At 33.8% G+C, this 14,374-nt stretch overlaps 1 protein-coding gene across 1 annotated transcript; it reads left to right on the top strand.

The window, feature by feature from the left end:
* Positions 1–10,761: 10,761 nt before the first annotated feature.
* On the top strand, positions 10,762–13,741 carry LOC108452222 ((+)-delta-cadinene synthase isozyme XC14-like). The gene is made up of 7 exons (XM_017749989.2): positions 10,762–10,945; positions 11,046–11,310; positions 11,412–11,784; positions 12,116–12,334; positions 12,440–12,578; positions 12,745–12,993; positions 13,291–13,741. The coding sequence occupies exons 1-7, from the start codon at positions 10,820–10,822 to the stop codon at positions 13,582–13,584; spliced, it is 1,665 nt and encodes a 554-aa protein (XP_017605478.1). The 5' UTR covers positions 10,762–10,819; the 3' UTR covers positions 13,585–13,741.
* Positions 13,742–14,374: the final 633 nt, after the last annotated feature.

Below are 14,374 nucleotides of genomic sequence, written 5' to 3'. Positions count from 1 at the left end.
TGCCAAATAGGCCTCACAACCTTTCCGAATCCACTTCTCGGCTTTTAATGCTGATACCACATTGGACAAATAATCCCTTCGCTCACCTATCACCATAACCTCCTCATCCTTTGTGGTCCTTAACACCATTCGTGTAACACCCCGAATTTGGGCTTAGAAGTATTGGGCCTTAAGTGTGGGTCCGTAAGGAGGTTTATATAGGTATTTAATTGTGCAATGAAATGAAACAATTAAATGTTTGCTATTAGTGGTTAATGGCTTTGAGAAATGTTGGAGAAATCTTGGGTTCAAACTTGGGCTTTAGCAAAAATTTTGGTATTAAGTGAAAAAAAAACCTGGATTCTTGGATGAGGGTTTTTAAATTATTGTGTTAAATAAATGACACAAGGAAGCTTGTAGTCTAGTGGTTGTGGCGTCATTAAGGTTGTATGAGAGCACAGGTTCAAGCCTTGGCTCTTGCAATTTATTTTGGGTTTTAAAGGAACACGGACTTTGGCCTTTAGACCTTATAATTAATTGGGGATAAAATATAACACAAAAAGCCTTGTGGCTTAGTGGCAAGTAGCGTGTGGAGCATTTAAGGGGAGGCATAGGTTGAATCCCATGGCAAGCAAAGAGCATTTATTTTGCTAACAGGGCGGCAAGAGTTGGTGTTGAATTTAAACTCTAATGTTGGAGGATCCCACATCGAAGCTAATATAAGAGTGGTTGTGAAGTCGGCTTTAAATAGAGGAACCATGAGGAGAGTAAATGTACCTTTCTTGGTGATCCTTTCATTTGTATGGCGTGCTCATTTGGGTTAGGCGTCGGCTAAGGGTGCTCGGAGTGTGGATTAACTCCAGTCTCCTATCAGGTGTGTATTTCTTACTACTCTAGCTGTAGGATGGCTACTTCGGGCCGCGATGGGCCGAAAGGGGCCATGTGGGCCCAATAGGCCTACAGGCCCAATTGGATAAGTTATTTGATTATGTAGTAAATATTGGGCTAGACTTAGGACGTGTTTTCAAAATGATACTTGTTTTCAAAATATCTCAACACCACAATTAATCGATTTATCAAAGACGTCCACTTAAACAAATTTAAACTCGATATAACAAAGTGTGGCTATGGTTGTGGGCATGTCTCAGATTGGATCCAATTAAAGAGCTTGGTACTTAAGCGCCTTCATGGCTCACCTCCTCTGTCTCGGATACCTACGGTGCCCACTTCCATACACTTTGTTAACTCAATAAAATGTATGGTTTTAAAACACTAAAACGGAACGTGGGTTTTCAACTCCAATGTGGCACGTCCGATTCGCCATAACGTCCGGGCCGAGTTTGGGGTGTTACATTTAGTGGTATCGAGCCTAGGTTGCAACAACTCGGTGTGGATCGGGTTCAAAATCTTTTTGAAAACTTAGGCCTAAGAAGGGTATTTTGGAAATGGTTTTGAAAAGTTCATTTTAAAGATGTTTTATGAGTATATATGTTAAAATGGTACAAGTTTTTCTGCTTTTAAACAAGAGTTTCAAAATAAGGGTGCTTTCAAATCAAAATTTTAAATTTCTATCCTCTATAAGCAAAAATATGGCTTTTGAGTTTTAAATGGATTGGAGAAAGAAGTGGCATAATGAATCCCGGCACCAAGTCCGTAAGTATACTATCTTTACGTTATGTATATGATGCTATGAATAGAACTGAGACCCTACTATGATATTCTAGATAGGGTAGAGTGTAAAACCCTAGAATCTTGAGACTATAGCTAGGCTTTGATTCTATGAAAATAGAAACTTTAAAATACTATCTCTGCATAAGACATATGAATAAATAGTAAAATTTTTGAGATCTTGGTAGTTATTTGATATGTGTCTTGGTAATGTAAAGTATTGATATGGATTCGAGGGTAAGCAAAGTCTTCCAACTTTGGGTAGTGGTAACTCTGAGCTTCGTCTCGAGGCAATCGGCCGAGTTAGTAAGGAAAGTGGTAGAGGAAGTATTGGATACCAAAATTAAGGAAATTAGGGAAACGCTTCAAGCAGGGTGCTTGGAGTGTAAGAAAAGGAAGGATTCTAGTTCTCGAAAACCAAGCCTCGCTCGTGAAACATGTTAAGGCACGACCAAACTATCCAATCTGCAAAGATCGCAACGGACGTCATCCCGTGAATGCCATAGGAAGACAGGAGCATGTCTTAGATGTGGGTCCAAGGAGCATCGAGCTCGGGATCGCCAAGTTTATTTTATTTAAATATGTGTTACGAATTGTATGCGTGCTTGATAAATGTTTCTTTACTTTGGTAATTAGATGTTCGGGTCGTACTAAGAATTATTTTAATTAGAGTGCGTAGCGGAAGCATAGAGGTTTGACTTGAGTAATACGGATAGTTGATAGTTGGAAATTTCGAGGACAAAATTTCTTTAAGGGGAGTAGAATTGTAACACCCCGAATTTGGGCCTAGAAGTATTGGGCCTTAAGTATGGGTCCGTAAGGAGGTTTATATAGGTATTTAATTGTGCAATGAAATGAAACAATTAAATGTTTGCTATTAGTGGTTAATGGCTTTGAGAAGTGTTGGAGAAATCTTGGGTTCAAACTTGGGCTTTAGCAAAAATTTTGGTATTAAGTGAAAAAAAAACCTGGATTTTTGGATGAGGGTTTTTAAATTATTGTGTTAAATAAATGACACAAGGAAGCTTGTAGTCTAGTGGTTGCGGCGTCATTAAGGTTGTATGAGAGCCTGGGTTCAAGCCTTGGCTCTTGCAATTTATTTTGGGTTTTTAAAGGGAACCTGGACTTTGGCCTTTAGACCTTATAATTAATTGGGGATAAAATATAACACAAAAAGCCTTGTGGCTTAGTGGCAAGTAGTGTGTGGAGCATTTAAGGGGAGGCATAGGTTCGAATCCCATGGCAAGCAAAGAGCATTTATTTTGCTAACAGGGTGCAAGAGTTGGTGTTGAATTTAAACTCTAATGTTGGAGGGATCCCACATCGAAGCTAATATAAGAGTGGTTGTGAAGTCGGCTTTAAATAGAGGAACCATGAGGAGAGTAAATGTACCTTTCTTGGCTGATCCCTTTCGCTGTATGGCGTGCTCATTTGGGTTGGGCGTCGGCTAAGGGTGCTCGGAGTGTGGATTAACTCCAGTCTCCTATCAGGTGTGTATTTCTTACTACTCTAGCTGTAGGATGGCTACTTCGGGCCGCGATGGGCCGAAAGGGGCCATGTGGGCCCAATAGGCCTACAGGCCCAATTGGATAAGTTATTTGATTATGTAGTAAATATTGGGCTAGGCTTAGGACGTGTTTTCAAAATGATACTTATTTTCAAAATATCTCAACACCACGATTAATCGATTTATCAAAGACGTCCACTTAAACAAATTTAAACTCGATATAACAAAGTGTGGCCATGGTTGTGGGCATGTCTAGGATTGGATCCAATTAAAGAGCTTGGTACTTAAGCAGCCTTCATGGCTCACCTCCTCTGTCTCGGATACCTACCTGGTGCCCAGCTTCCATACACTTTGTTAACTCAATAAAATGTATGGTTTTAAAACACTAAAACGGAACGTGGGTTTTCAACTCCAATGTGGCACGTCAGATTCGACCATAACGTCTGGGCCAGGTTTGGGGAGTTACAATTCGTTTAACAGCACAATCCAGAGTCGCTTTATGCTTAACAAGCCAGTCCATTCCCAAAATGAGATCAAACTCTCCGAATGGTAACTCCATCAGATCTCCAGGGAAAATCTTACCTTGAGTTTCTAAGGGTATATTCCTATACAGTTTGTCTACCCTAACCGAATGACCCAAGGGACTTAGTACAGATATCCCACTCACAATCTCCTCAGAGCAGTCCAAGTCGTCCATAATCCGTTCTGTGGCCTCCAACCAATATTCCGCCACATTCGGGGCTATACCAAACACGCCCTTAAAGATCCTCGTTCCGTTAGTCCTGAAGTCATTCAGAAATTGATCCCTGAATTTCGTTGCCCGAACTTGCTCTGGCAACCCTTTCCAGAACAAGAAGCATTGCCTGTGACAAGGCATCATCCTCGCACCGTGGTCATGAGACTCTACCTCATTTGCGGTGGTACCGTGCATCCACCGCAAGCATATGTCTCAAGACGAAGATCTCGCCGAGCACTTCCTCGGCTCCGCCCACGGCCTCTTGTACTCATATCGTATTATCTTGATTACTTAATTTTATGCATCAATTAATATTCCAAAGTGTTTATTACGGATGTTTTATGAATCGCATAAAGAGTTCGAGTTTGTTTTCGCAGAATCAAGTCTAGCTACGCTTCGATCTCTTATCGATTTTCCTATGGTTTCAGTATCATCCTATCTAGAGTATCCTAGCAGGATTTCAGTACAGACAGATAAGTCAGAAAAATATTCAGAAAAGTTCAGAGTAATACTTACAGGCTTGAGCCGGAGATTCGGAATGCCACCTTCTAAAGATCTAAATTTTGAAAACTGCATTTTTCGCAATCTTTATAAAATTTTTGTTTTCGAAGTTCTAAATTTTGTAAACCCATTCCACAGCCGATTTGTTGTAACTGGGCTCTGATACCACTAAATGTAGCACCCCAAACCCGACCCAGAAGTTATGGCAGGATCCGACATGCCACATCAAAACGTAAAAAAAATTTCCATTCTAAGTCCAGAAAATCGTACTTGATGTTCAAAAGATTAATTCATTAAGGGTTAAAGTGAAAGGAAGTCATGCACCGTAGGAAATCGGAAAAGAGGTGGTGAGTCCATCGGACCGCTAATACCAAGCTCCTTCGGATCCAATCCTAGACATGCATACCGCCATTGCCACACCTTAACGTCATGGATATTTCTAGGAAACCGATTTGATTAAGTCATTTTAGGAAAAGTGATTAATTTTGGAAAATACTTTCATTGCGGAAGCTTTGCTTGTTGTCGTGTTATTTTGAAATCAACTGTTGTTTTTGAAAACGCGCCTAAAGCTATCCAATTTCAACAGTTAAAATAAATATTATCTATCTTAATAAAACATATAAAACCATCAAAAATAAATAAGCGGCCTTATTACATTTAAAAGCCCAAAACCTCAAACGTAATTAAAAGGATGTCCATTCACCGAAGAAAATCAAACTTTCGAGCGGTTGGCCACTCGAATTCCCTCACGACTCAAAGCCCACTATGGTTGGGGATTTCTGCGTGGATGAAAATAAAAGGGGTGAGTTTGGGGAAACTCGATGTGTAAGGAAAACCCATTCAAAGCCCAAGTCACTCAAGCCTATTGGGCCTAAGCCCATTCAGTAACAAGTGGTCTGGGCCGAGCCCTTTCAGATTACAATAAACTAGGCCTTAGCCCCTTATTCAGATAACAAGATGGCCCATAGGCCCATTTCAAAATACATGCAACATCAAGAAACATATGCAAGCCCATTTGGGTAACAGTGGTCTTGGGCGAGCCCTTTTCAGATTATAATAAACCGGGCCTTAGCCCTTATTCAGATAACAAGATGGCCCATAGGCCCATTTCAAAATACATGCAACATCGGTAAACATATGCAAGCCCATTTGGGTAATAGTGGTCTGGGCGAGCCCTTTTCAGATTACAATAAACTGGGCCTTAGCCCTTATTCAGATAATAAAGATGGCCCATAGGCCCATTTCAAAATACATGCAACATCGGTAAATATATGCAAGCCCATTTGGGAGACTACTCAACCCACCAACCACTACACTCCACCCGTATCACCATACACTCCATGTGGGGAATAGCTCAACCCACCCAAATTTAACACTCCACAGCTTGCAACCTTGTCGCTTAGTTATCAAAGAATTGAGGCAAAGCCTCCAGTACGTGGACAAGCCACTTTCAGTACTTCCTCCGTCAATATCCCAATCCCATGCATCAGATAATAACAACATGGCATGCAGTAAATAACAACAGTCAAACATGCATTTAGGTCAATTTAACCTAGGGGTATTTCGGTAATTTTGCACCTAGGGTATAACAATAATTTTCCATACATAGGGGTATTATAGTAATTTAGCTGCTTTTAGGGTTTTTCATGCATATTCCTACCTTTCACGTACTAACAGAATCACGTACCGAGGGTTCTTACCGAATTGGGCCCGTTGGCCTATCATTCCAATTTTGGCCCATTAAGCCCAAAAATATCGAGGGCACAGAAATCATGCACTTTGCAGTCCAAATTTTGCAGCTTACCAAAAACATTAATCGATTTACCTCACGAGCATCCGCACACTCGCAAATCTACAAAATACCGGTTTTCGGCATTTCGGCTTTTCGACTTTTGCCGATCTAGACTAAGAAAGAGGGTGTTAGTTACACACATTTGCGACGATATGTTGACGAGATCCACACACGAACCGCCTACAATTGGATTACTAACACGTTAATCTAACTATTCAAATACAAACTACATATTAACCCCTTACAATATTCGACCAACCACACCTACAGATCATTGTAAGCTTATAAGAAAACAATAAGCAACTCATTAACAAATTTTTGTCAATGTTTACCACATAATCATAATTTCACTGCAAGCTGTCTTCCTGAGCAACAGTCACTAAATCATTTATAAATGGAGCTAAAAAACTCCAAATCAAGTTCCGTTAATTTTCCTTGAAAATAGACTCATATATCTTCTATCCATAAAATTTTCAGAATTTTTGGTTTAGCCAATCAATACCAGATTTTTCTCAAAGTTTCCCATGTTTCACTGTTTGACTAATCTGACCACTCTTCATTACGAATCAAATTTCTCATTGTACAGAATTCAAAATATGTTCTTGTTTATTTCATTAGAAACTAGACTCAATAAGCTTTAATTACATAATTTATTCAGCTTCTAATTCATCTCCCACAATTTATGGTGATTTTCCAAAGTCACGTTACTGCTGCTGTCCCAAGCAGATTTATTACCAAATCACTCTTTCACACATACCTTGCATGCATGTTATTTAAACATGTATATCACCAATCAATCATCACATATCTATGATTTTACTTAAGTATAATCTCCATTTCATCATTTTAAAGCACAACATGTTAGCTGATTTTTCCGTTTAACATCTAAGGCACATGCATGCTTATTTGTTTGGCTCAACTTCACCTATCTTCCATTTTTCATCAAAAGAACATGAAACAACAACCATTTCCTTCATTTTAATTCATGACTAAATGCTCACAACACAACTAAAAATCAAAATATACTTCAACAGTTAAGGTAGAATCAAGAAGAACTCATGAACCTCAAAATAGAAGCAAGGTACCAAGAACTTACCTTCAATTTTCCTCCTCCTAATGACCAAATACTCAAGAGCTTTCTCCTCTCCTTTCTCTTCTCTAACTTTCAGCTATGATGAACAAAGATGGACAAAACTTTGTTCTTTTCACCCCTTTTTCTTTTAATAAAACTTCATATTTCATCCATTTAATTCTTTAATACAAAAGACATGAAATTCTTATCATGAAACATTTACCTAACCATTATCATGAAACATTTACCTAACCCATTATCATGGAACATTTACCTAGCCTATTATCATGAAACATTTACCTAACCCATTACAATGGAACATTTACCTAACCTATTATCAAGGAACATTTACCTAACCTATTATCAATTTGTATCAATTTGTACCATAAATTATGGATATCAAGTGTACATTTTGTCTATAACAACATGATGGCTGACCACTTCATGTAAAATGGGAGGTTTGTCATGCAAATCCTCCTATTTTGCACTCCTATTTATTTGGCCACTTCAATTTAGCCTATAGCATTTTCAAACATTTTCACATAGGTCCTATTTCATAATTTCACCCCCTTTTTCTTATGGAACAAAAATTAACTAAAATTGTCGGGTTCTATCTTAAGTTTGGGTTTTCTAGAGGCCCACTAACATAATTAAACCTATGCCAACATTCACAGAATTCCCGAAAATTGGGGCGTTACACAGCCCCACCCATGAACACCTCTACTAACTCTTAATGCCAAGGTAAAAAATTTTGTGAATACAATGAAATTGTTATTTCATTTAATTTATTTGATTCTTTTTTGAGTGATGTGTTATTAGATAGTTATGAGATTAATTGTTGCAATAATTAGTTTGAATATTATAAAATAAAATTAAAAATAATGGTGAAATATATATCACGATAAAAATATATTAAAATAAAAAAACAATTTTGAGTAGTTAATTCTTTGCAATATATTTTTAGCTAAACCTATCAATTTTGATTGAACATAAAATTTGAGCCAATCAATTTAGGTTTTTAAGTTATAATTATATTAATATGGTGAAATATCTTTTTTAAAAGGGTTAGAATTAAATTGTACAATTTTATGAGAATTAAAATATAAAATAAAATTTTAAAAGATTAAATTATAATTTTATTAATTTTAAGAGTCAAATTTTAAGTTTTCAATTTTAAGGAACCCTGCCGCTCTTGTACTAACAGTTCAACTAATTACTTATTATAAATACTAAAATAAATAATTAACTTAACAACTATAAATTGAATAACTTGAAAATTAAATATAATAAATATAAATATGAAGGAGAACTCACATATTTATATAGAATAAGAATTAAACTTGAAATTTTAAAAATTTCAAAGCCTTAACATTATCATTTCAACTCAGGTTTTTTTCTTAAATATTGAAGTATGTCAGTAGAGTATTGAGTTGTGATTAAAATAGGTAAAAATAAAATTTGACGCACCCTATCTCATTCCCATGCTTGGTCATTATAAATATGCTAACAAGTTAGATTTCGGTTTTAAAATTAAAATAAATTTTCACTCTAAAATTAAGTAATCATTTAAGTATTTTTGAAAATAAAATATATGGTTTGTAATGAATGATTGTTCTAATATTGGAATTGATTTGCTAACATTAGAACTTTCAAAACAAGTGATTTTAAATGTGAATTTTGGATTTTAAATAAGTGTTTTCGAATTTGGATTTTTCTAAATATCTATGGGAGTTTTGTCAAAATTTTATGTTTTCAAAACATGCATTGAGTTTAATTTAATCGAAGCTTTGAACGGATTGATGTAATTCCTCAGTATTCGATTATAACTTCTAGGAAGGGTTTAAGCTGTTACATTTAGTGATATCATAGTTGAGTTGAAAAACTTAGGCTATGATTTTTGGGTTTAAAATGAGTTTTGATTTATATTATTTAAAAAGCTAAGTTTTTAAAATAGTTTTTGTAATAAATAATTATATTGATTTTTGTATAAAAAAGTAGAGTTAGAAGTTGATTTTTCTTTTGTTTCCAACGAATATCGTGGCTATGTATATCGTGAGAATTTCGGCACTAAATTTGATTAATTTGTATTTTTAATGATTCAAATGACTTTTCAACATTCTCCAAGTGTATCAAATATATCAAAATGATATTCAAATCCTACCTCATTTAATTTATTTGATTATTTTTGAGTCTTACGGGATTAATTGTTGTAATAATAAGATTGAGTATGATAAAATAAGATTAAAAATAATGGTGATCATATATATCACGATAATAAATATATTAAAAGAAATTGAAAAAAATAATTTTGAGTAGTTAATTTTTGCAATATATTTACAGCTAAACCTATCCATTTTGATTGCGAATCAATTTAGGTTTTAAGTTATAATTATATTAATATAGTGAAAAGTTAATTTTTTTAAAAGTATTAAAATTAAGTTGTACAATTTTATGAAAATAAAATATAAATTTAAAATTTTAAAAGATTAAATTATAATTTTATTATTTTTAGGAGTCAATTTTTTTTGTTGATATTTAAGAGTCAAATTTTAAGTTTCTAATTTTACAATGTCGGACCCTTGCCGACAGGATGGCCCCTTGCTGCCGCTCTTGTATTAACATTTCAAATAATTACTTATTATAAATAGTACAGTAAATAATTAACTTAACAATTATAAATTGAATAACTTGAAAATTAAATATAATAAATAATAAATATGAAATACAACTCACATATTATAAAAGTTTCATTATTATTTTTTAAAATAATATGAAATATATGAGGATTGCTATGTGAGCTACTATGTTTAAAAATTAATGGTTTATTTCCATTAAAAATATTAATTTAACTTTTTTTTAAAGATTTATGGTCAAATATGATTTTTTTATAGAAAAAGATTAAGGACCAAATTTAACTCCAGAAAAAGGGGCCAAATTGACAAAAAAAATTAACTGTTGAGTACTAATTTTGATGTTATGCCAATTCTAATTAGTTTTTAAACTTCAAATTACGTTAATTGGGTCTTTAAAATATCAGCATAGCTAGTAGTTAATCTAAGTGTTAAACGTCGATTAGGTTATGATGTGGAACATACTTAAACACGCGGATTAAATTAGAAACTTATGTATATCTATCATATGAAAAACTTAGATTTGACATATTGAAAAAAAATGTCAATTAAATTTGATCTATGCAGTAGATATATATGTCTTTCCAATTTGATCTATAAACACACTTCAACTCAAATTTGAATTGGCATCTAATATCTAAGGTAATTGTATGGAAAGACTTGATTGATATGATACTAATACCTTGAGGACTGAATTAAGATATTTTAAAAATTGAAGATGAATTTTAAATCTGTATAGATTGAGAACATTAGGCCGTAAATTAATGTGTTTATTGTCAATTAGTCACTAGAATAGTATAGTAGTAAACAAGTTACGTTGCTTAGTCCTTGTTCCAACCTATAAATACATGCAAAAGTTGCACTCTTATCCTCACAGATTTTGTGCCAAATTTCTCATATTAAGCTTTTTAATATTTGCTTTTGATCAATCGAAATGGCTTCACAAGTTTCTCAAATGCCTTCTTCATCACCCCTTTCTTCCAGTAAGGATGAAATGCGACCCAAAGCCGATTTTCCGCCTAGCATTTGGGGAGATTTCTTCCACAACTGTCCCGACAAGGTATACGTACATATGAGCATATTGATATATAATCTTAACATACTATTTGTTTAATTATTTAGTGATTCAATGCGAAGAAAATTTTCATTATTTTGAGCAGAATATTGATGCTGAAACTGAAAAACGCCACCAACAATTGAAAGAAGAAGTGAGGAAGATGATTGTGGCACCAATGGCTAATTCAACCCAAAAGTTAACCTTCATTGATTCAGTTCAAAGACTGGGTGTGAGTTACCATTTCACCAAGGAGATCGAAGATGAACTAGAGAACATCTACCATAACAACAATGATGCCGAGAACGACCTCTACACTACATCTCTTAGATTCCGAATACTCCGAGAGCATGGATTCAATGTTTCATGCAGTAATTATTTGAACAACAACATATTGTTTTTAAGTTTCTTGAGTATATCATAGCATGGAATGTTTGATAACGATATTTCATTTTGGTTAATTTGATCTCAGACGCATTCAACAAGTTTAACGACGAGCAAGGGAATTTCAAGTCATCTGTGACAAACGATGTTCAAGGATTGTTGGAACTTTACGAGGCCTCCTATTTGAGGGTTCATGGGGAAGATATATTGGATGAAGCAATATCTTTCTCCGCCAACCATTTAAGCCTTGCGGTGGCATCTTTGGACTATCCTTTGCCGGAACAGGTTTCTCATGCTTTGAAACAATCAATTCGAAGAGGCTTGCCAAGGGTTGAGGCAAGGCACTATCTTTCAGTATACCAAGATATTGAGTCCCATAATAAGGCTTTGTTGGAGTTTGCCAAGATCGATTTCAACATGTTACAACTTTTGCATAGGAAAGAGCTAAGTGAGATTTTTAGGTATGTTTTATTAATATTTTTCACCTCTTCTTTTTTTTTTTTTTTCTTTTTCATCTATTTTAATTTTTGGATGGATGGAGTTGAATTTATAGGAGGCATCATCCTCAATATAGGAGACTAGTTGCAAATGCTAATATTTGAATTTTAAACGTATTAAATAGCAATAGTTAAAAGTGACGACATGAACCTTAGATTCATCTTTTTCACCTATTTCATTCTAGTTATATATATTTTAAAATTTGAGATTGCCAATTGAATCAAGAATCTAACCATTTACTCATCCAAAACATGAATGTGAAACTAATTAAACCTTTAAAGATTCATTTTTTAGGTGGTGGAAGGATTTAGACTTTCGAAGAAAGTTGCCATATACAAGAGAAAGAGTCGTTGAATGCTATTTTTGGATCTTGGGAGTGTACTTTGAGCCCCAATATTCACTTGGTAGAAAGATGATGGCAAAAGTGATAATAATGACATCTATTTTAGATGATACATATGACTCATATGCAACATATGATGAGCTCATTCTCTATACAAGTGCTATTGAGAGGTATGTTTTTAATTTTTTTAATAGGTTAGATTTCTTTAATTGGATATTAACATTCAAATATATATTATGAAAAATGATCGAATATAACGATGAAGTTGGATTCAGGTGGGAAATCAAATGCATAGACCAACTTCCAGAATATATGAAACTGAGCTACAAGGCACTATTAGATGTTTATGAAGAAATGGAACAACTGGTGGCTGAGCATGGGAGACAATATCGTGTCGAATATGCGAAAAATGCAGTATGTATACAGACAAACATTTATTTGGTACAAAAGAGATAAGATACTAGCTAAATTCTAGATTTGAAAAAAACAATTAACTTGAATAACAATATATAGTCATTTAAATATTATTATAGAATTTGATTTGATATTAGTGATAATTGTTAGGATTTTGTTGCCTCAGATTATACGAGTTGCTCAATCCTACTTTGTGGAGGCCAAATGGACTCTTCAAAACTACAAACCATCATTCGAGGAATTTAAGATTAATGCATTGTCATCTTGTGGTTATGCCATGCTTGCTATTACATCTTTCATCGGTATGGGAGATATCGTAACACCAGAGACCTTTAAATGGGCAACCAGTGAACCTAAGATCATTCAAGCTTCCACAATTATTTGTAGGTTTATGGATGATATTGTTGAACACAAGGTATAATAATATGTTTATATAATCACAAGAAATCGAACTCTTAACTCAATAATTAAATATCTTTTTAATGAAATCAAACGATGGTTTTTATCCTGATCTGAAACAAATGAAGTTTAATGTTTATATGTCAAATGTTTAGTCCAATAAGAAAAAAAAACTAGTTTTATTTTAGGGATAATAGTGAGGAAGTATTGTCAATAGAGGTATTTTATCATCACTATACAAATAAAGTTTAATATATTGACAACTTTTAGGGTATATATTGATAGAATAATTTTGATTTTATTACGGATGCAGTTTAAGCATAGGAGAGAAGACGATTGGTCAGTAATCGACTATTACATGGAAGAATATGGCGTAACAGCACAAGAGGCATACGATGTATTCAACAAATATATTGAAAGTGCTTGGAAAGATATGAATCAAGAGCTTTTAAAACCAACAGAAATGCCAACAGAGGTTATGAATCGTAGCCTAAACCTTTCAAGGGTAATGGATGTGCTTTACAAGGAAGGAGATGGTTATACATATGTTAGAAAATCGATCAAAGATGCAATCACTTCGTTGTTGGTTGAGCCAATCACACTTTGAAATTATATTAAGCTTGTTGTTTAAGGGATGGATATTAAGTTTTAACTAATAATGTCTTATAATATTTATACAATAAAATAAAGTACAAGTCGATTGTCTTTCTACTTATAGCTTTAATAACTCAATAAAGTTCTTTTCAAGCTTTTCGTTGTGAAAATTTTTCTATTTTATTTAATTATGTTTCATATATTTCTTTTGGGTATAAAAGAATATGTAATATAAAAATAGGATGAGTTATAAATACTAGAATTAAGATGAAAAGACCCACTAATCATTACCAAGAAAGGATTGTATGAAACAGTGACGCCACGTCATCTATATCCATTTTCAATAGTTTTATGCCACAACAGTATTCTTATCCTGAATTTTAGGATTTTATCCTGAATTTTAGTATTTTAATTTGGATTTGATTTTTTTCAGGATAAAATCCTGAAATTCAGGATAAAATCCTGAAATTTAGGATAAGAGTACTGATGTGGCATAAAACTATTGGAAAGGGATACAGATGACGTGGCGTCATTGTTTCATACAATCCTTTCCCATCATTACCACTTGAAGTCTATTGAGATAAATTTTGAATTCTTTATTAAATTAATTTTGTAATTGATTAATTACCAATTAAAACCTCAAATTTATAGCCAATCCCAAAGGATTACTAGTCAATTTCAAATTTGTGTACATGTAATAAATTTTGTAAAAGATAATATATTTTGTAATGAAACAATTCAATACAAATAATATTATGTAGGTGATAAAAAAATTGTAATCAAATAAAATATATTATAATTTA

Source organism: Gossypium arboreum, chromosome 5 (genome assembly GCF_025698485.1).
Source record: "Gossypium arboreum isolate Shixiya-1 chromosome 5, ASM2569848v2, whole genome shotgun sequence".
Taxonomy (NCBI): domain Eukaryota; kingdom Viridiplantae; phylum Streptophyta; class Magnoliopsida; order Malvales; family Malvaceae; genus Gossypium; species Gossypium arboreum.
The sequence above is the reverse complement of the archived record's forward strand: the minus strand, read 5'-3'. Positions and strand labels throughout refer to the sequence as shown.

What these genes read in the sequence shown, in the direction of transcription:
- LOC108452222 (XM_017749989.2), top strand. Translation starts at nt 10,820, where the DNA reads ATGGCTTCACAAGTTTCTCAAATGCCTTCTTCATCACCCCTTTCTTCC. An exon ending in GAGCTAAGTGAGATTTTTAG is followed by an intron (nt 11,785 to 12,115) that starts GTATGTTTTATT and finishes TTCATTTTTTAG; the next exon opens with GTGGTGGAAGGATTTAGACT. An exon ending in ATGATATTGTTGAACACAAG is followed by an intron (nt 12,994 to 13,290) that starts GTATAATAATAT and finishes TTACGGATGCAG; the next exon opens with TTTAAGCATAGGAGAGAAGA.